Below are 22,537 nucleotides of genomic sequence, written 5' to 3'. Positions count from 1 at the left end.
CCTCAATCTTGATTTGCCCTGACAAACTGCCTTTTGATCCTTTGTGTAGTAAAGCAGACAGAAAACCCAGCAAATGTAGCAGGGTAAGGGCCTGGCAACCCTTACTCCAGTGCTCAGTGAGAGACTAAGAGTGTCTTGGGGTGACCCCCATCCACAGGCTGGCAACCCCTAGAAAACTAGACCCTGACATACCCTTCATCAGAACACTGTTGGAACTGTAAAACAATACCAGCAGACTGAACCCTCTGCACCTGCCAGTTGTGACCTGTGAGAAGGGCTGAACACCCTTGTACTTGAAAGGACAGAGATATCTTTATGGAGCATAAGGCTAAAGTGCTGGGTAGCTCCAGAAACATGAAAAAAGATGAGAAGGATATTCCTGTGAAGAATCCCAGCTGACCAGTGACAACTGGACCTGGGCTGAACTTTGTTGCTGCCCTCTGCTTAATATCCTGGAAGCCTCTAAGTGTTCCTCCAGAAATTCTGGCAGCTTTAGAAGTGTACTTCTGTGATTGTTTGAGCACCAACAGATGTTTGGAAACTTTTTCAACATTGTTTCACCAGAATTCCAGAGCTTCAAGGGGACCAACCTTGAAAATTATACAACCAGTAGTCACTGGCGTTGTAATGTAAGTTTGTCCAGCGCGTAGAATAGTTTTTCACATAAATTTGACAAAGCTGCTTTTCACATTGGAACTTTTTTTAATGTCCTTACTTCCAGGCCCTAGCAGGCCAATCTATTTGGAATATTTGACCTATGCTCCATCGCAGTCAGCTGTAAATTGGATCTGGCTCCCAGTGTACTATCACCATTGATTACCATCCACACTTTGTGTTTTTTGGCACTATTTTCTATTTATTCTTTACAACCATATATCTCTGGTCCCTCTAATTTAATTTTGATGTTTTGCTTATTAAATGTGTCTCTCTTTTCATAAATTGAAGTAGGATGTTTATTTTGTTGTGTTTTTGACTTTTAAACTGTTTTGGTAGTTATAATGCTTTAAACATTTTCCTTAAGTTGAGCCTGTCTGCTAGGGTTGAACTCAGCTATAAACTACAGAAACCTTTGTCTGGACCTAACAAGGTGGTGACTTTATTCATTGTGGTAGATCCCGGAAAATCACATGAACAACTAGTCTAAAACACCAAGACCGAAGTGGAAGCTAAACCCTTCAGCACATTTGTACTGTCAAGACCTTGAAAACAACACATCTTTCATCCACAGAGAAGAAAAATGGAAGAAATCCAGGATTCCCAACAATTTCATGCCACTTAAGATAATCTGAGCAACATTCAGCCAACTTATTACGTCAGCCAAACCTAAGCATTAAAAAAACATCAATGAAGCAACAAAAACTGAATGTTCTTCAAGATAAGCCCTGCATCACACTCAGTTTAATCTGCCAATCCCACACTCCATAGATAGGTGTAACACCGTCAACTTCCTCTTCATTTAAAGTATAAAGAGCATCTGAAAGCACATCAACAGCATTAAGCCTGCTTCCTTCTAATACCTACCCCTCTCAACTGTATACCATAGTGGTCCTCATTCAAATCCCTATCTTTCTTAGCCCTCACTAACATCCTCAACTCCCTCAAAGCTACTTCTTGAAGATGCTGACTTACTCTCAACTCTCATCCCTCATGAAAGACCTATTTTGAAAAGCTCTCTCAACCCTACTCACCATTCGGCAAGTCCCGGAACAACCTTCCCCTTCACCTCCAAACAGCATCCTCTCTTCCGAAATTCAGAAAGGGGCTGAGCTAACTATAACTTATGCACCTGCAATGCACTACTTATGACCTCACACATTACATCACTCGTGACATGGTCAGTGGTCATCACTGATCTCACTGACATCTCAAATGACATCACTGATGACATCATCCACAGAGCCACTTGCACTCCCATACAATCTAATATACGCCCACCCACACACTCATACAACCACTCAATAACCCATTCACAGACCCATACCAGTACTCACATACCCACTCACTCACTCGTACAGCCACTCACACAACCATTCAACCCACCCATACAGCCAGTCACTCACCCATACAGCCACTCACATAGCCACACACTCACCCATACAGCTACTCATGCAGCCACTTATTTATCTACACAGTCACTTACACACCTATTTGCTAACCCATGAAGCCATTCAACACAGCCACTCACTCACTCATACAAGCACTCACACACTCACACAGCCACTTACATGCCCATTGACACATCCATACAAGCACTTACACATCCACTCACTCACCCATACAGCCATTCACACAGCTACTCGCTCTCTAATACAGCCACTCACACACCAACTACCTTAACAACACACCCACTGAAACAGCCTTTCACTCACCCATACAGCCACTTACACATCCAGTCATGCACTCATACTTCCATTCAGATACCCACTCACTCACACATAGTCACTAGACGCCCACTTACCCACCCATAGACCCATTCCCACTGCCAATCACTCACCCATAAAGCTACTGACATAGCCACTCACTCACAATACAGTGATTCACACAGCACCTCACTCACCCACACAGCTACTCACACACCCACTTATACACCCATACAGCCACTCATACACCCATACACACAAGGATACATACAGTCACACAGCTACTCACTTAATATATGTTAGAAGCAGTATCACCCACTACTTGTGCACTTAGTGTTGCAATTTACCTTTTGTAGTAGGTTAGTATATATGTTTAACAATCATAAACTCTTAGAAAATACTTACATTCACTGGATGTCTTATAAGATGTCATCAGTGATGGCACTGACCATGTCATGAAAGATGTGCATTGCGGGGGCATACGATAAATTTAGCTCAGGTAACTATAACTGCTGAATTCCACTGGTTTCATAGGAGGGAAATCTGAGCCTAACTATACTGACCCTATAAAAAAGAAAATTGTGTGAATTTCTAAGGTTTTTTAAATTCTATTTCTTAAATATAACGTCTTTGTAACCTTTAGTTTTTAGAGTACATTTCTAAGGTTTTTCAAAATATATTACTAACCCAGGGAGGTGGTGATCCCAAGGGCAGCTGGGGAGGCTGTACGGGCCGCCACTGCATTTTTTTTAGAAAGAAGCCCTGGGAAGGTTTGGGGTCCCTGGGGCATTAGTAAGCCCCAGGAGGGGGTAGCCCGTGCGCCCCTCCTCCTATATTTTCATAATGCTCCCAGGAGCCTGGCAGGATCTGTGGATCCCGCCAAAAGTTTCTCAAAAATTATTTTTTAGGTCCCTGTGGGACCCCCTCAAGCGGTGTAGGGGGTAAGGGTGTTTCTACCCTGCCCACTTTTCTTTTTTATTACTAATCCCAAGATGGCTGCCAACACTTCCTGGTTGAAGTGTTGGCAGCCAATCAAATTTCAGTAGGGTTTGGGCTCCCAGATATATAAATTTTTTTAACTTGAATATCTGTAAAACTACTGAACAGATTTTAACCAAACCCCAAAATGCACACTTTCTGGACCAACATTTTGCATTTTGCCAAATTTGGTGTAATTCCGTTAAGCGGTTCGGGCTGCAGTTGTGTTAAAAAAATTAAAAGTCCACATAGACATAACATGGAGAAAATGTGTTTTGGGATCCCCCTTTTTTTTCAGCCCCTACTCGGTGGATCACCCTGAAACTTTCAACACAGTAGATGAATTAAAAGGGGATGTTTTTTGAAAGTTTTGTGAAGATTCGTCAAGTGGCGTTATTGTCAAAACAAAAAATCCTTTTCTATGGAAACTTTGGTCCTAACTATAACTGTCTACTGCTATCGCCAGTATAAATAGACACTCATACCTATATATTCTCTGGAAGAAAATGAAGGTTACATCGATGCTATAGTTAGGCTCAGACTTCATTGGTACAAAACCAGCAGTTATATTTACCTGAGGTAACGATAACTTAAGACCCTGCAATGCACTGTATACTACCTTACATATTACATCACTCATGAGATGGTCAGTGACATCACTCATGACATCACTCATGACATCACTCTTGAAATCTCAAATGACATCACTGGTGAGCTTCAAATTCGAATTTTCTTGTCCAAAATAACTAAAGAATACAAGGCATTAAGTCTTCGGTCCCATCCAAAAAAGATATCCCTGAAATAAACTGGAGTATTGAAATACATATTCTCTAGGCATCTCCTTTCATTAGGGCTTCGTGAAAAAGTATTTGTTCTTGGTACATCAACTGAAATTGAAGAAACAGACCCAACATTAATAAGAAACAGTAGTTTTACCTCCAGAAAGTCGAGATCCTTTCTAAACTGTTTAGGCATTTGGGACATATTCTCCTGGTGTATTTATTTATGCTAGATTCTCCCCTGTTGTGGATTTAGACTTGTAGCTTAGTTTGTTTCTCTTCTATAGACAGTACTCTACTGTGCTTATATTCCCTCCACTTTTTCTTCCACCATCTCTTTAATCCTTTTGTCCTTCATTCCCCTGCTTTCAAAACGCTAACTTACTGTTTCCACATCAAGGAACCAGGGAGACTGAGCTGGTGACACATTTCTTCTGCACATTTTTTTTCTGTATCTATTTAAGCTCTCACTTGCCACTGGAGTGTTCAGTTCCAGGACTATACAGCCCCTAAACTATGCAGTACAGTATTCAGGTCTACAACATTACATACATGATGTCACCCAAGACCGCATTCTGCACACTCACTCGCTTCCCAAATCTGTCTCTACCGTGAACTATGCCCAACATTTTTCAGGGGAACGTTCTTCTTGGTTTTATCCTAAGTAGCCAAATTCCCTTGACTTCTCTTTTTTTTGGGAGCATAAATAAAATGATATAAAAAAAGTTCATGCTTAACACCAGACCAGACCATACAGATTGCAAATAATGCTTACGCTAGATGAATTTCTTTCAGGTTATTTTAGGCCAGACATATTTTTCAGCGGTTACAGGTATTGATAGGAGGAATGCTGGTTAATGCTGTGATGTTTGGTGCTCCTACTATAGAGAGAAGGACTTAAACAGATATTCACATGGGAAGTAGGGATAAGGCCAGGGAGATGCAATGGTAAGGATGCCTGTCTCCAGGGGTGGAGACTAGTCTCATTTACTTAAGGGTGTGCAGTATCTATCCATCAATTAAAGTATAATTGCCCTCCATTGCAGCTTTCATGATGTTTTACTAAGTTTTATTGCAGCTATTCATGAAATAGAGGCAGCATTGTTATTTACTGTATGTTTTCTCAGCAACAGATACAACTGTAATTGGAATATCTTTTGCGTTAAAACTATGAAGTTAAGAGCGCTTTAAAGTACTGCAGTACCCATGAAAAGGTATTTTCTGAACAGAATGCTTTATAATGTATTTTATAATAGGGAAATATTGTGAATTTTATCATGTGTCCCAGCTGAAATGTAATTTATTTGAAACCATTTTAATCTAAAATAAGAGCGAACTAATATGCTGTATAATCAAAATGGGATTTGCATAACTATCTGCAGATCTTCAGTGTGAAAAATAACAGTTAAAAACCACCCAAATATTATCTTCGCGTTTGATTCTTAAAGGAAGTAAACACATGAATCAACTTTGGTGCCCAGATGAGGAACTCTGCCTTCTACTGTGTGATAAAACTGGCGTATTTAGTTTGAAATTGTTGCGACCAAAACAATTGGCACTCTAGAAAGGCATTGCTCAGCTGGTCAGTGTCCTATCTGCCAAGAGACCGGCCATGCTTTCACAAAAGGTTGGAATATAGTGGCTTGCCTATTTGAACCCATGACAATGCTTTGTAAATAGATTTTCAATGTCCCATTCTGTTTACATAATTTTCCTTCTGTAGGAAATGATAGTTATCATTACCAAAGCCACTGAGAAAATATTCTATTGCAACCAATTGCACTGTTTAATACTATGGCTATCAATCTAAATAATTAGAGGTTTTAATTAAAGAAAACAATCCGTGGGATTGCTATTCAGGCGATATGAGTATATTTCTTGAGGTTTATTTAATTAAATGTTGGGCCTCTATAAAAATACTTCGTAAAAGCGTCTGCATCCTCGATTTATTTGAAACTACATTTATCGCAGGCCATAGATTAATTATACTGTTTCTTCTAGGGAATACATTTTTTGAAGAACATTATATGGAGGGAAATGTTTTTGTGCAGGCAAGGTGCAAGTTATTTAGAAGCAGTGGTGGCTCTTCTGCTATGGCGGACAAGTATCGTCCCACCCCTCCTTGAGCATTGCCAAAATAAAAATACAAATAAAATGATAATAACAAGAAGTCATTATTATTTTATTTTTCTTTGCTGCAGCCAGGTCGGGTGGGGCAGCTTGACGCAGAGGGAGCAGGAGTTATCTGCGTCTAGGGCCGGCCAAACCTCCATGCGCACTTGGCATGTACTCCATTGGGCTGTGTTGCACAGCCCCATGGAGAACATGCCCAGCCTCACCAGGCACTGCCTGAGCAGCCAAACAGGCCTCTCAGAGCAATTACGACACTGCTCTGGCAACGTTGTGATTGGCTGGGAGAGTCTGGAAGCCTGGGTGCTTCCGGTGTGGCCAGCAGACAGAGGAGAGGTGTGTGGGGTGGGGATAGAGCGTGACGGCGGCTGTGGTGGAGTAGACGAGTTTATTTTATGTTTCACTCCCTGCCTCACCCCCCCCTTTCAGAGTCAGCCACCACTGTGTAGAAGGAGAGTCATGTGCAGCTAGTCAATGGGGCAGAAGTGTAGATGCCAAATTTCAAATACACTTCTGTTATGGATTCCAATATGCAGTTCAGAGAACGCCAAACAGAATTCACAATATATTCTCTCTGAGGGCCTCATTTACAAGAGACCTGCGTTGCTGGAGCGACACTTTCAATGACCCTCTGGTGGCGCAGGACTCTCAATCATATCAATGGCGCCATAGAAAACAACCCTTCTTGGCTTTTTATGGCCTCGTATTTATGTGAGGCAACGCACCGCAAGTTGCTTTGTTAACTCACACTGCAATAGGGAGGCGTGCCATGGGTCTTACAGTGGGTTTCCCCATGTAAGACCCATGCAATTTGACACATTTCCAGATTTACAACATGCTGTAAACCTGGTAATGCGTCAAAAGCCTACACCGTCCCAGGGGTGGTGTAAAAGGTAATTTTGTGCAGGAAAATTTCCCTTACTGCATGACAACAACCTGATTTCAATGCAGGCACCCTTGCACCATGGTGCAAGGGCGCCTGTATTGGAACTAGGCAGCCATTTGTGCACCAGCACAGCAGAAAAGGACAGGAGCGCCGTGCCTCATAGATATTGGGTATTCCTACCCTTTTCTTTTGACATAGGGCAGTGCATCAGGAAGGCTTACAGCACTGCCCTGCACAAAAAATAAATAAATAAGGCCCTGATTGACTATTTAAGGGAACTCTATATCGTTTAAAGATGTAGGTGACAGCTAAAATTTAAAACCACGTAAGGAAATTCTTCAAGCCATTGCTGCACGCATTGAAACCAGCACCAACATCAGCAAAGAACTTTTGAACATCGTTAAGGAATTCTTCAACCCATCATTGTCCACTTCTTCCACGACAAGATCGCAACCCTATACAGAAACTTTGAACCCTAACCCACACCTATAGACGTCCTCGACAGATACGCCACCACTGTAACTCGCATGAACCACACGCTGACCACCTGAAACATCCTCTCCATTAGGGACACCACCTCCACCTTCCCCATGAAATCCATACACACTGGAGCTTCCACGGACCCATGCACTCACCACATCTTCAACCTCAGAAACCAAAGGATGGGCCAGGAACTCACTACCCTATTCAACACGTCTATCACCACCATAACATTTCTCGATGCCTGTAAACACACAGAAGTCAAACCACTACTCAAAAAGCCATGCACTGACTCAAGAAACCTCAAAACTACTGTCCAATCTCCCTGCTGAGATTTCCAGCGAAGGTACTGGAAAAGATCAACAACAATCAACTCATGACACATCTGTAGCAGAACCAGCTACTCAACGCCTCCTAATCTAACTTCCGCCGAAATCACAGCAATGAAAAACACCCTGATCACAGCCACCGATGACATCCAAACCCTCCCCTACTGAGAAAAAACAGCAGCTTTGATCCTCCTTGACCTCTCATCAGCCTTCAACACCGTATTTCACCACATGCTGATCGAAAGACTCCACCACATTGGCATTCAAGGGGACACGCTCAGATGGATCACCTCCGTTCTCAAAGGAAGAACCCAGAGGATCCACCTCCCACCATTCACCTTTGAACCCAAGGAGATGTCCTGCGGTGTCCTAGAGGGCTCACCCCCCAGACACACGCTCTTCAATGTATATATGACCCCTCTGGCCAACATCATCAGATCCCATGGTCTCAACATAATTACCTACACAGACAACATCCAAATCATCCTCTCACCCACTGACAATCCCACCCCCACCGGAACCAACACCCACAGATGCATGACAAGCTTTGCAAAGTGGAAGAACAACTGCCAGCAGCTGAACACAAACATGATGGAAGTTCTGATCTTTGGCAACAGCAGCAACACACAGAATGACTCCTGGTGGCCATCAGACTTAGGACCCTCACCCACTCCCTCCAACCATGCCAGAAACCTTGGACTCATCATATAATACAAGCTCATTATGATATCACAGATCAGCGCCATCACCGCCGCCTGCTTCCTCAAGTGGCTACCGCTACTTACGAGACGCATTGTGACACAAGCCCTCATCACCAGTCGACTGGACTATGCCAATGCACTCTACTTAGGGATCGCTGCACACATTCTATAGAGACTTCTGACCATACAGAACGCCAGAGCCAGACTCATCCTCAGCCTTTACCGATGAACCCACAACAGTCCACGTCAGGATAATCCACTGGCTCCCCATACAGAGGAGATGCCAATTCAAGCTGCAGACCCATGCACCCAAGATTCTACAAAGCCAAGAACACACCTACATTAAACACTGCCTGAACTTCAACCAACCATCAAGAATACTACACTCCACCTCCCTTTCACTTGTCTATTCTCCTTGCATATACCAAAGCAGAAGTGGAGGACGCTCCTTCTCCCACATCATAGCAAAGACCTGGAACAGGCTCCCCACACACCTCCGGACCATCACCTCACTTACAGAATTCCAAATGGCCCTCAAGACCTGGGTGTTCGAATAAGCCTGCAAACTCCTGGATACCCTATCAGGTGATTAACATTTAGTAACATTTTTGCTTGTGGATTTAACTCACCAGGTTAAGTTGCTGTGCGGTATTAGGTGAAGTGTTGTTAAATATTCAGTGGCTTCATACATAGTTTGTAGTTTGGATAGATTAAATATTTCTGAGTGGGTCAAGACCATTCTCTTATCTGTTGAGGTTGTACATTTGTCAAAAGGTCAAAGCCTCTGATTTGCAAAGAATTTACCAAAAGACTAATGATGATTCTTTATTTTCTAAAAATTGTAAAACGTTACCTACAGAGGACATACTCCCCAGTGAATGGGAACATGTGTTGTTTCTTTTTCTGGTTTTGCCAAAACTGTTTATTGTGGACTCATTCTAAGAAAGAAACAAATCATCAAATTGCAGACTGTCCACAGCAGACAAATTCTCTAACAGTCATATGTGTCCGTCAAGTAGGCAGACTACCCCCGGGACAGACATTTAGACTAGATGATCATGATAGCTTTATCTGTATTTGCTCAAGCAGGCAAAAGAGAACCTTCTTATTCAAGCAATGTAATGGTTCCTTCTGATGCCTCTTCTTCTCTAGGCTAACTATGGAGAACTGTGGTCTCTGCACAGGTTCTCATAGGGGTGCAGGCCTCATTCAGCAGTGTGATGTCATTCCAGTTCTGTAATATGTGTTTATATTTGAGGACAACCTCACTGTTCATTCACAATACCTTTCAAGAATGTGACAGTGATACGGTTTGTCAGAACTCTACTACATCTAATATAATCCTCATTATGATACCATTTCAAGCCAACTGAATAAAAAAGTAACCTTCATACCCTGCTACAGGAGTACAGAGAGAAACTGATAAGCGTCCAGGAAACAGGTGGTTCAGGAGAGACCAATGCCAAAGCCAAGGGATAGTATATGTTTCAACATCAATTTCAGGGAAGCCCCAGGAAATATCACACCTTCATCTCCTCCATAGTCAAGAACACCTTTGCAGTATAGGAGCATAGACGAGCATAGCATTCATATGCATTCTTTCATTTCTTTCTCCAAGTCAGCTGTGTTTTGACCCCTTACTTACAGAAGCTTTTCCAAACACAGAAATGAGCCCTTTGTTGGTGTTTGGGGAAGCTCACACTGTAGCCATTATTACTTTTTTTCCACAAAATATATTTCTAGGCTAAATTTGTGTCTTTTTTCCACATGGTTGGGATTCTAAAGGTATACAGGGTTTATAGATTCTTCTGGAGGGAGTTGGGAAAATAGTTTCAAATAAAGCAATTTTAGCACAGAAAGGTTTGCTGTGCTCAGATCTCCATATACAAAGGTTTTTGGAAACAAGCAGAGTTGTATTTATTACTTTTTTTGCAGTGTGTGCATTTTTGTAAATGGTAGAACTTGTTTCCTATTTTTTAAACCTACTTGAAGATTGTGGCGAAAACAGGTGGGAAATTTATGAATGAACATTGAAAGCTTTACATTTCTGAAAACAAGGCCAAATTCTGAACTTACCAAAGGTTCATTTACGTAAATCCCTCATGGTTTCCCTAAAGACACTCATTGCCGAAATAAAAAACAAATGAAAATATATCAGAAAAAAACAATTGGTGAAAACGTTTTAATTTGTCATTTCTTGCCCTAATTGTCAATTAACAAAAGTAATATAACATTATATCTGTCTGTCAAACCCTTCTGCTCATAGGAATAAAAAGTCTTTGTTGGTTGTCTTAAAACATTAGATACCCAGGGCCAACAACTGAACAGCTGTTAATAAGAAGTTTTCATTGTGTGCCCACTAGTGAAATCTAGCCAATGAAAAATGTGTATGAAGGAAACCTGTATATTTTTAAAATATGCCGAAGATACTAAGGGCCCCATTATGATGGCGGGCTGACAAACGTTTACGGAAACCGGGACCGACGCCAGAGGTGCGACGGTCCCGTGGGGGCAATCAGGATGCGACCCCCACCCTGGCGGTCACATCCCACATCTTTGGCATTGCGGTGGGCGGTGCAGTAAGAAGCACCCGACGCAATGTAAAAGTGGCATGTTGTGCATTGACATGCACAACGTGACGGACACCGCGCGATGCCTGCCACCTTGTGCATGCCAATGTAGGGGGTACCATGGGTACCCCCCACGTGCACCCCCGGCCCCCACAACACCCCGGGGGCCCGCAACAGGCCCCCAATGCAAAAGACTGCATGCCCGATGCCGCCATGGAAAGGCCCTAATCCGCCAATATCACCATATTATGGGCCAGGACCGCATCGTAACGATTGCCTGCCTGCGATAAAGTGGCGGAAGGTCTTTCCGTCTGCCGCTTGTAATATTGCGGAGGTAATTGAAGGGCGGGCGGACAAAGATGTCTGGCGGATCGCCACCGTCAGTCGGGCGGTGTCGATCCGCCCGACATCATACTGGCCCCCTCAGTTTACGAACAGTTGTTATTTGTATACTGGCTTATATTTTCAAAGCCAAAAATAACAAATGTTCCACTATTCTGACCTCCCACATAGGCATAGGCCCAGTCTAACATGTTTGTTTGTTTTTATTGTGAAACGTATGAGAGCACTAGGCATTTCTTGAATCTCTAGAGATTCCAGATCTTTCCCTCACAGAAATGCGAGGAAAATGCATGTTTTACCTAAAGTTTGAAGTCTGCAGGACATTCTAGGCAAGAAACCATAGGTGGATACCTGCAGAACTCTGAATTCATCTAGGTCTCTAAATTTGAGAAATTACCAGGTTTACAGCATCCACATAGTAAAGGCATTCACTATAATAAGTGAGAGAAAATTGGGAGTTACCTCCTCCCTGCTAGCCCATATGTCAAAACAGCATCCAAAGGAATCAAAATTTCTCTCACCTGCCTTGGATACAGGGATTCTGTAGACCCCAAGGAGACAGAAAGACTATTGGGGATTTAGTTGTGGGGAATAGGTTCCATGCCTGAGCTAATCATTTCTGCCTCATATTTTTTTCTTAACTATTCCTGGGCTAATATTACATGTAGCGCACAGTGTCCTTCTTTGTGTCATGGCACACCCTTAAACAGGCGTGCCAGATGAAAACAGGGACAGAGTGCCCTATTAGAATGAATGGGCTGCCCCTAGGGCAAACCCAAACTCATGCTATCCTGTATGCACAGCATTCAATGAAATATGGGCAGTAGCTTCAAAGTCACTTCGTGTTTCTCTGTGCAGACGTCAAACTGCCTGCACTTTAAAGAGGGGTTAGAGAGCCACCTGCAGGTGGGTGTAGTGAGTAACAGATCCTGCTTGCACAGGGAGATCTACCTAGGAGGTACCTGGGACCCCCTTTCTCCCTTTCAGATGGCTGCCCTCACTGATAGTGCACCACCCTCTTGTATGACATTTTTATTGTTCCCGCTAAGGGCATGTTTGCCTATGCATCCCCATCCGTAATACAGAGCAGTAGCAAGCGATTCCCTCATTTGCTTTGGGCCATACCACCATATACATAAGGAAACACCCTCTGAAGATAGCACTGACACTACATGTGCACAAGCACTATCAGTATAACAGAAAGAGCCGGACAAGCATCTGTGGCTTCTTCTGTAATACCATAGGGCCCCGGGGAGCAAAAATGGACGCACATGCCCAATGCGCCAACTAGGACCCAAGTATATTATGGCTGCTGGTATGGGCTTTTTATGTTCCCCTCACCCCTGGGGTCTTCTGATACATTTCAAATATTTCCTTCTTTTCTATTCAATGAACTGTGGCATTTGGTCAGAAGAGTAGAAGCAACACCTAGGTCAATTCTTCTGAAAATCTGTCTTTTCGTGAAGGGGATTATAAACAATAGTCCCTTCTCATATGATTATGCTGCTTCTTTGCTCAAAGCTGTATTTAGGGGGAAATTGAGAGAAGGCATCAGTCTCAATGTTTCATATCATTAGAATGATGATGGTTTATTAATTTGTTTTCTATCAAGCAGAATATTTATGAGCACATGATACTGCCACATTTAAATTCCAGTTCATACTGACATTCATTTTCTTTCTAGCTGGTTATCATTGCCTATGATGACGGTGACCCTGTGAAGTCAAACACCACGACTGTAATGATTACCGTCTTGCAACCATCAGTGATTCCACGGTTTACCCAGGATGAGTACAGGTAGAGTGCAGCTCTTACAGTTACATCAATGACCTACACGATATTGATCAACTGTTTTGATTATTTGCAGGCAAATGCCTAGACATTTTTACAATTGCTGAAATGAATATGGGGTCTCTTTTAGTCTACTCATTTTGCACAAAAGCTGTTAATATTGTCTCTACATCTCTGATACCATTTTAGTCGTTTTGCCCTATCAGCACAAACAGGTTTATTGCACATTGGTTATCGTGAGGAACATGCATAGAAAAATAGATGGACCTTTCATAAGGAGAAAATAACAAAATGAAGAAAGATATTAAAGTTTGTTGTTAGCAATGAAACAATGATAAGGAAAAAAAAAAGTAGAAGCTGCAATCAATTAAAAGATATTTGGTGGGGTTCCTTGATAATGCAGGCAGACTCTGTCGGCACAAATATTTGTATGCAGGCAAAGGCAGATACACAGGACTCTTCATCATGAGCATTTCTGCAGTCATAGAAGCAGACAAAGTTGCAAGCTGCATAGAGTTTATTTTTACGAAAAGTAAATGGCAAAAGAATAAGAAGGCGATAATTGCAGAGCTAGAACAAGGAAATCATTTCTAAAGTGAAAGATTGTTTTGGTTTGGCTCATAGGATTAGAGGTATTTTTTATTCGTGTAATAAATGTGATTTTGCAAAGATGGCAGGAGTACTGATATCTATGAACGAAGGTAATTACATTTGCAATAATATTTTTCTAGTTTTTTAAAGTCTGAAATATGTAATTAAACGAAATGATAAATGTTGCCACTAATAGTTTTATCTGACTGGACATGTGCACTGAAACAAAGTATGGATTATAAACTAAGGGCCTGAATTTGGCGGTCCGTGGGACCATCAAACTTGCGGTGGAAGTGTGATGGCCTTCAGAGGCAGTCGCACCATCGGTCTGAAACCATATTACGAGAACGGCGGTCGGACCTCCAGAGAACCGCCACAACCACCAGGTCTCCATGATCCTTGGCAGTGGCTCTTGCGGTCTTGAACGATATAAAGCCATGGGGTAGCCCAGTCTAGTGCAGAACCTGGGGATTACTAATATACGTGAAACAGTGGTTCTGCCACTCTTAAAAATCAAAAGAACATTTTCACAATTATATCTCTCCAAATGGATGAGAACAACCAACAAATGAAAGAAAAAGACCTTTTGTCCAAACCAAAGTGCGAAAAACTCTAGTCTTGTTTTCAACAATATATTTTTATCTGTTTTTTGAAAAATCAGTGTGAACTCATTACGTTACATATATTTACATACACACAGATTTGTTCTTTTGAGCTAACATTTAGGACTACAAAGTGCACACACATTGAAATATTTACATGTCACAAGACATTCTACAGAATACATGAACATATACTACATAGAAAAATTATATTTAAACACAGTGCGAAATGAAGAAAAAGAAAATATCAACCCAGTAAGCTATTAATCAAATCATTAGTTTAGTATCCTGGGTGATTCTCAACACTTGATATTAAAGCATCGACGTTTCGACCCCTGAAAAAACGCAATATTTTAAGCGTCTTAGTGGGGTCTTCCTGGGGACTAACTGGAAAGTCTGTGTGTAGCCTTCGGGGGCGGTTTTCACCCTTAGTGGCACTGCAGTCTCATTCATGTGCCGTTAGTGATATGCTTACTTCAAGGATAAATTGGATATACCATTCCTCCGGCATCAAGCACACGGGGCTCCATGTGGATCTCTGGTTAAAACTCAGATGGTGGCTCCGTGAGAATGTTCTCTTGCGGTCTTGAGGTAGCAATGTTTGGCGGTGCCGCTGCGGTACCACCAACCATACTATAATTTTCTTCATCGCTAGCGGTCTCATGGGGGTTCTCAATACATGAAACTGCTGGTGGTGAGGAAACAAAGGGGACACTACAAGGCCCCCTCTTGCCCCATGCATGAGGGTGCATGAAGGGGGGCATAGGTTGTGCTCCCATGAGCATGCACCCCTGTTCCTGAATGGCATGGACAGCAGAGTTCATGCCGTGGAGGGATGTGCATTTGCAGTCTCACAGGGGTGCAGTTCTAAGGCTCACATATGAGCCTTTGTACTGCACCACAGCAGGACTGCCACTCTGTCCACCAGACCATGAGTTAACTGGTAATCTAGCGGTTGGGCAGGTGACAGTCGAATTTGGTGGTCCAGGAGATGCCCGCTCCAGGACCACCAAAGTCGTAATCAGGCACTTAGTCATATACTTTCAAAATATGAAACAAATATCAAATCTCCAACCACCATCATATTATGGAAGAGCATCTCTTAGAACACGAACATCAGCTAACGTCATCATCAGCTTCACTGAAGCATCTTATTTAGTTCGATGAATCTGCTAGGAAGCATAAACAAAATAGAAAAAGTGGCACAGGAGTGTGAGATATCTCAGTGTAATGAAATATGCTTCTCAAATTGCATACAGTGTCTCCAGATCATTATGAAACATGTCATCTGGAAACCACAACTAGCTCATACTGCAGTGTAGAATCATGGTCTTCTGCATAACACAGAAGCACATACATTGAACAAGGTGGATCTCTGCTAGAAAAATTATTTTATTATATTTTGGTTTGAATTAGCAGTTTTTTTCATTTTTTGTGTAATAGCAATTACACCTACGCACTAGAGCTAACTTGAAATGTAGCAAAGTCCATTAACGTTGCCTGAACACACTGTCCACCACAAATTGAATTTGTATGGAAAATGTTCAGGCAGCCTAACACTTCACAACAGGAAAATACACAGGAAGTCGGACACTACGCAAGGGAAGACACATTGGAGACCTCCCCAGTACAGGAATACGTCTGAAATTGAATTTTAGAACCAGGCAGAATGATAATAATGATAATAAGAAAACTGCTTTAGACCTTTTAGCTACTATGTATGTTTGCTCACTTGTCCCATCCCCATTCCCTTCTTACTAGCCGTCACTTGGCCTTTTTAGATTTCCTTGTAGGACTTCCCTTCTGTGCCGGGTGCTATCTTTGACACCACAATGGTGAGTTGTTGCTGTCACACATTCTTAGAGGTGCATTAAATGCTACATCGTTAATGATGTGATTCTGTGAGGTGCTGGATTACTGTACACAGTGGATGTGTGCACTGGGATCATCCATTCCTCAAAGTTGATGTCATGGTATAAGTGAAATGTATTACTTCAAGCACCCTTTTTCACAGTGCCGATGCAATAATGTAGATCGATGATTGATTCAATGTACGGATGTAGCTCACTATACCACTGCTTATCTCCGGGCACCAATTGTTGTATATAACTCAAATTCAATTATGTTGAACAGTGTTTTATGTTAGGGATGTCTGAATGATTAGCTCACAATTTACAGAATATTGAACTTTTAAAAGTTATTTGCACATTCTTTTGTTTATTTTTTTCTTTTTGTCCCACCTATCTGATCACTGTCCTCTTTTTTGATAATGTAAACATCCCATTTCAAACTCTACCATGACTTTAGTGGGACTTGTCATAGCATGCCCACTTTTTTCCAATAGCTAACTCACATGCTTGAATGATGAAAAATTGCCAACACAAATATCGCCCAAAAATATCCAGGAAACAAATATCGACACTACATACTTTGGGGCATATTTACTAGATTCTCACAGAGTGCAGTGCAGCAGCTGCAAATGTAGAGCTTGAGGAGGAGAGAGTGGTATAGCGCGATATTTAGAGAAATATGGCACTCTCCTACTCTCTCCCTAACTCTGGCGCAGAAGTATGCTGCTTTGTTCCATGGACACACCTTTGCACCATAGTAAAAGGGTGTCGCTGTGAGTCTAGCATAGACTTTGTACTGGAAGGGAAGCCTTCCAGTACAAAATACCATGCTTAGACTGAGTGTAAACTTTTTCCCACTTTGTATGTGTGCTGCACAGTGCAGCACCCATACAAAGTCAGACAAGAAAGGAGAAATGAAAGGAGTTCACCTTCATAGCACATAACTGACATGGGTGCTCTTTTCTCATGTTAAACCCTGGCTACTTTTTTAAGTAAATAAGGTTTAGCGTCAGAAACCGTGGGTAGTTGCATGGGAACACCCATGCACCACCCATGGTAAGCTCCCTTGGAGCTAAATAGAGCGAAGCAACGCTATGTGCTGCTTTGCATTACTTCAAGTTATTTCCCAGCGTAAACCAGATTTTACGCTGGAAAGTAAATAGGTGAAAAAAGATTTTGCATCATTTTGCGTCACTTTTGTGATGCAAACTAGACGTTTAATCTTAGTAAAGAGACCCCTTTGTGTGCTACGTCAAAAATATTGCTGACCAAGTTATAGAAGACCACAATATCATCAAAAACCACATAAATAAACTATTACACACTATATTAGCTTTAAAACACATATTAACTTTAAAAGTAATATTACATTTGAATTTTTTTTTGTATAATACAAACAATGTATAAAAAAGTATATCTTACAAACATAAAATAAAAATAATAATTTAGAATAATTGCGAAAAAATATAAAACAGTAAAATTATTACTTAAGCATAAATAAATAATATGTATACAAATTAATTGTAATTACAAAAACTAGATATAAAAAAATTAAAATACATAAAATGTAAAATACAACATAAAAAAATACACAAACAAAAAACTACAAACATAAACATTAAAATAAATAATCATCATAAACAAATTATATATATTAACACGTATAAAAAATGGGATAAAAAAATGTAAACGTTGAAGGGTAAAATTTATTATTTTAACACCAACCTGGCTAAGGGCCTGATTACGAATTTGGTGGTGCAGGAGCGGGACCGCTGAGCTGGCGTCCTGCTCCCACACCGCCAAACCTGTGTTTGCGCAGCCTCCAAGATTTTAACTTTTTCAGTCACTGGCGGGCAGTTCTTTGGTGATCCCACAGCGATGCCAATGAAATAGGCACTGCAAAGGGAAGGTCAAAGGCAGTACTTGCATGGCGTGATCTGGTGCAGTCCATGCTGTGCAAGTACTGGGATGCATGCACACAACATGTGCCCCCTGCAAGCGCCCCATTGCCCAGAGGCTATGGGGCCCCCTTTGCTTCCTTTCCGCCACATTTTTCATTGAGGTGGAATCCCAATGAAAGCCATGGCAGGGGGAATCTCGTAAGATGCTTGGTGGTCGCCAGACATATTGTGGGCTCAAGACTACTGCATCACTGCCAGGAATCTCTGATCCCTGCCAGTTGCAGTGGTGCAATCATGGTCTGACCGCACAAATTGTAATACGGCTATTAGACCGCCAGTGCAAGGAAGACTCGAGTACGGAAAGTGTTGGAGAGGTCAGATTTAATACATTTGCTTAAAGTAAACAAAGAAACAAAACTTTATATATATTTCAAAGTAAAAAAACAGAGCAAAAACGTACTGCAAAATAATTAAACATACTTAAAATAATAACTACTTAACATAAAAGCTCAAAAAGCTCAACTGAATAATTAAGATAGACTATAATATTTGAAAACATTTTATAAAAGAGGTAAAAATTGATATTCTTACCTTCTATATTCAGACCCATGACATTTTCGACATCACAATACTTTTGTCAAAATATTTATCTCTCACAATATTTTTGAAATCATGTTTTTGGTTGAATGACATTAACACCTGTAAAAATGTCATTTTTTGGAACGTGTTATAATTTCTCACTTTTTTATTTCATTTTTTCTTCCGTGCTCTTCTTTTTTCCTTCAACACAATATCTGTTTTGTTCACTTCATTTGCTTTAAGACATTAGCTTTCTAATTGATTTGGTTCATTGTAATGGAAATGAGAATGTGTTTGTCTCTTAGGATATATTATCAAATTAATTGCCAACAAAAGACATGAAAAGTGTCTTCAGCAGGCAACTGACATTTGCATACCATTTTCAGATCTGCACACAAGCACAAGCGATATGTGGAGTGCATTGCTTCATTTCTCTACAGCTGCTGTTTTCATAAAAAGTATAATAAAGCAAGAATGATAACAAGAAATATAAAAAAGTTTCTCCCACAAGTTACAAGTCAAACCCTTCCTATCATTTTACCAATTAGCTATGACCTCCAGCTCTCCTTTGTTGCCATTTCCTATGTAGATAGTTATAGTGAGGACCGAGTTCCCATAGGAAATCTGAAAATTCTATTTTGAATAACTTTGGCGCCGGTTGACTTATCTTCGTGAAAGTTTCCAAACTAATGGGGCGCTCCGCTCAGCTCCTACCCTGAAAGTATTGGGGTGATTCGTCAAGCGGGGGCTGAGAAAAAGGGGGTCCCAAAACGCGTTTTCCCCATGCATTTTCCCATAGGACCTTTAGTCGAAGGTACAGCCCGAACGGCTGAAGAGAATTACTTGAAATTTGGCAAAGAGGTAGTCCTCAGGTCAGGCATGTGCCTTTTTCTTAAATGGTGTAAATCCGTTCAGTAGTTCCTGAGAAAATCAAAAGTAAAATCACATGTATATCTGGGCGGAGCCTAACCACACATCTCATCGTGAGATCTGATTGGTTGTCAGCACTTCATCCAAGAAGTGTTGGCAGCCATCTTGGGACCAATATACATGATAGCACCTCATTAAAATGCATTGCAGTTAATAGAAGGTTTTAAGACTTTAGTTACATTATAAATCATTTGTTGATGGTACCATACTCATTTTAGGAATTGTGGTGTGTTCTAAGGTGATTTTACCTTGTGAAAAAGCCTTCTGCTGTGATATCATGAATCATGTTTGAGAGAAAACTATTTTCTCATGCCTTTCCCACAGAGGTTTGGAAGGTGATCTATAAGCTAACTGAGAGCATATTTTCTGTAAATTCACATTATCTTTCTCAGTCATGTGAGAATGAAGTCTGACATTCTCAGTAAAACATGTACATCCAACAAGGGCAGAGACTGTCAGTTGATTCCTTTGTGTTCTACTGCAGCTTCACAGAGTGTTCTAAAGAACAACTAGAGCGCTAACAGTCCTACATATGACAAACGTATTGCACACCTGAAGCCATCTTGATTGGAATAAAGTGGTAACTCTTAAAACATTTAATTTAAAAGTGACAAAATGAGGGGGTTCATTTTGCCATAGAGAGTAGGATTAGTGCTGCAGAAAGAAAAATTAGGGCACATTTTGAGTGACTTCTCAAATCCTCTTCTATTTCATTAAAAGATTCTGACAGGCAGACTGGAACATGCACTTTCAATACCAGCAGCAGACTTCCCTGGTGAGCAGTAGCTTTACTACAGTGATCTAATGAGCAACTAGAGTGCTAACATTCTGAATTTATGGCAAGTGTGTGACACATCTGAATGCCTTCTTGATGGAATCAAAGTAAAAAACAAAGTATTTCCTACTGAGGAGACTGTAGTAAATGAGGAAATTAGGAAACTCCATAACAAATACGTCTCCCAAGATGGCCACCAGAGACAAAAGAGCCCAAATGTAGCACAAATATCACCCAGATGTAGCCCAAGTATAGCCTAATGACAGAATGTCCCAGAGTGTTCTTAAGAACAACTAGAGCTCTTACTGTCTTACTTATGACAAAAGTATGGCATACCTGAAGCCATCTTGAATGGAATAAAGTGGTAACACTTAAAACATTTAATTTACAAAGGAACAAAATGAGGGGATTCATTTTGCCATAGAAATTATGATTAGTGCTGCAAAAAGAAAAATTAGGGCACATTTTGACTTCTCAAATCCTCTTCTATGTCATAAAAAAATTCTGACATGCAGACTGAAACATGCACTTTGAATACCAGCAGCAGACTTCCCTGGTGAGCAGTAGCTTTACTACAGTGATCTAATGAGCAACTAGAGTGCTAACATTCAGAATTTATGGCAAATGTGTGACACATCTGAATGCCTTCTTGATGGAACCAAGTAAAAAACTGAAAGTATTTCCTACTGAGAAGACTGCAGTAAATGAGGAAATTAGGAAACTTCATAACAACTAAATCTCCCAAGATGGCCACCAGAGACAAAAGAGCCTAAATGTAGCCCAAATATCACCCAGATGTAGCCCAAGTATAGCCCAATGACAGAATGTCCCAGAGTGCTCTAACGAACAACTAGAGCGCTAACAGTCTTACTTATGATAAAAGTATGGCACACCTGAAGCCATCTTGATTGGAATAAAGTGGTAACACTTAAAACATTTAATTTACAAAGGAACAAAATGAAGGGGTTAATTTTGCCATAGAAATTATGATTAGTTCTGCAGAAAGAAAAATTAGGGCACATTTTGACTTCTCAAATCCTCTTCTATTTCATTAACAAATTCTGACATGCAGACTGAAACATGCACTTTGAATACCAGCAGCAGACTTCCCTGGTGAGCAGTAGTTTTACTACAGTGATCTAATGAGCAACTAGAGTGCTAACATTCAGAATTTATGGCAAATGTGTGACACATCTGAATGCCTTCTTGATGGAACCAACATAAAAAACTGAAAGTATTACCACTGAGGAGACTGCAGTAAATGAGGAAATTAGGAAACTTCATAACAAATAAATCTCCCAAGATGGCCACCAGAAAGAAAAGATCCCAAATGTAGCCCAAATATCACCCAGATGTAGCCCAAGTATAGCCTAATGACAGAATGTCCCAGAGTGTTCTTAAGAACAACTAGAGCTCTTACTGTCTTACTTATGACAAAAGTATGGCATACCTGAAGCCATCTTGATTGGAATAAACTGGTAACACTTAAAACACTTAATCTAAAAAGGAACACAATGAGAGGATTCATTTTGCCATAGAAATTATGATTAGTGCTGAAGAAAGAAAAATTAGGGCACATTTTGAGTGACTTCTCAAATCCTCTTCTATTTCATTAAAAAATTCTGATATGCAGACTGAAACATGCACTTTTAATACCAGCAGCAGACTTCCGTGGTGAGCAGTAGCTTTACTACAGTGATCTAATAAGCAACTAGAGTGCTAACATTCAGAATTTATGGCAAATGTGTGACATATCTGAATACCTTCTTGATGGAATCAAAGTAAAAAACTAAAAGCATTTCCTACTGAGAAGACTGCAGTAAATGAGGAAATTAGGAAACTTCATAACAAATAAATCTCCCAAGATGGCCACCAGACACAAAAGAGCCTAAATGCAGCACAAATATCACCCAGGTATAGCCCACATGTAGACCAATGACAGAAGTGTGCAAAACACTTATTT

At 40.9% G+C, this 22,537-nt stretch overlaps 1 protein-coding gene across 1 annotated transcript in view; it reads left to right on the top strand.

Annotated features, from left to right (window-relative positions):
• PCDH15 (protocadherin related 15) overlaps positions 1-22,537 on the top strand; it is a 2,378,624-nt gene that overhangs the window by 1,808,651 nt on the left and 547,436 nt on the right. The window contains exon 23 of the mRNA XM_085614969.1: positions 13,240-13,352. Within this exon, the coding sequence (XP_085471095.1) occupies positions 13,240-13,352 (113 nt within the window). The remainder of the gene's footprint in view (positions 1-13,239; positions 13,353-22,537) is intronic.

Source organism: Triturus cristatus, chromosome 1_2 (assembly GCF_964204655.1).
Source record: "Triturus cristatus chromosome 1_2, aTriCri1.1, whole genome shotgun sequence".
Lineage (NCBI taxonomy): Eukaryota > Metazoa > Chordata > Amphibia > Caudata > Salamandridae > Triturus > Triturus cristatus.
Note: the sequence above shows the minus strand (reverse complement) of the source record. Positions and strands in the feature narration are given on the sequence as shown.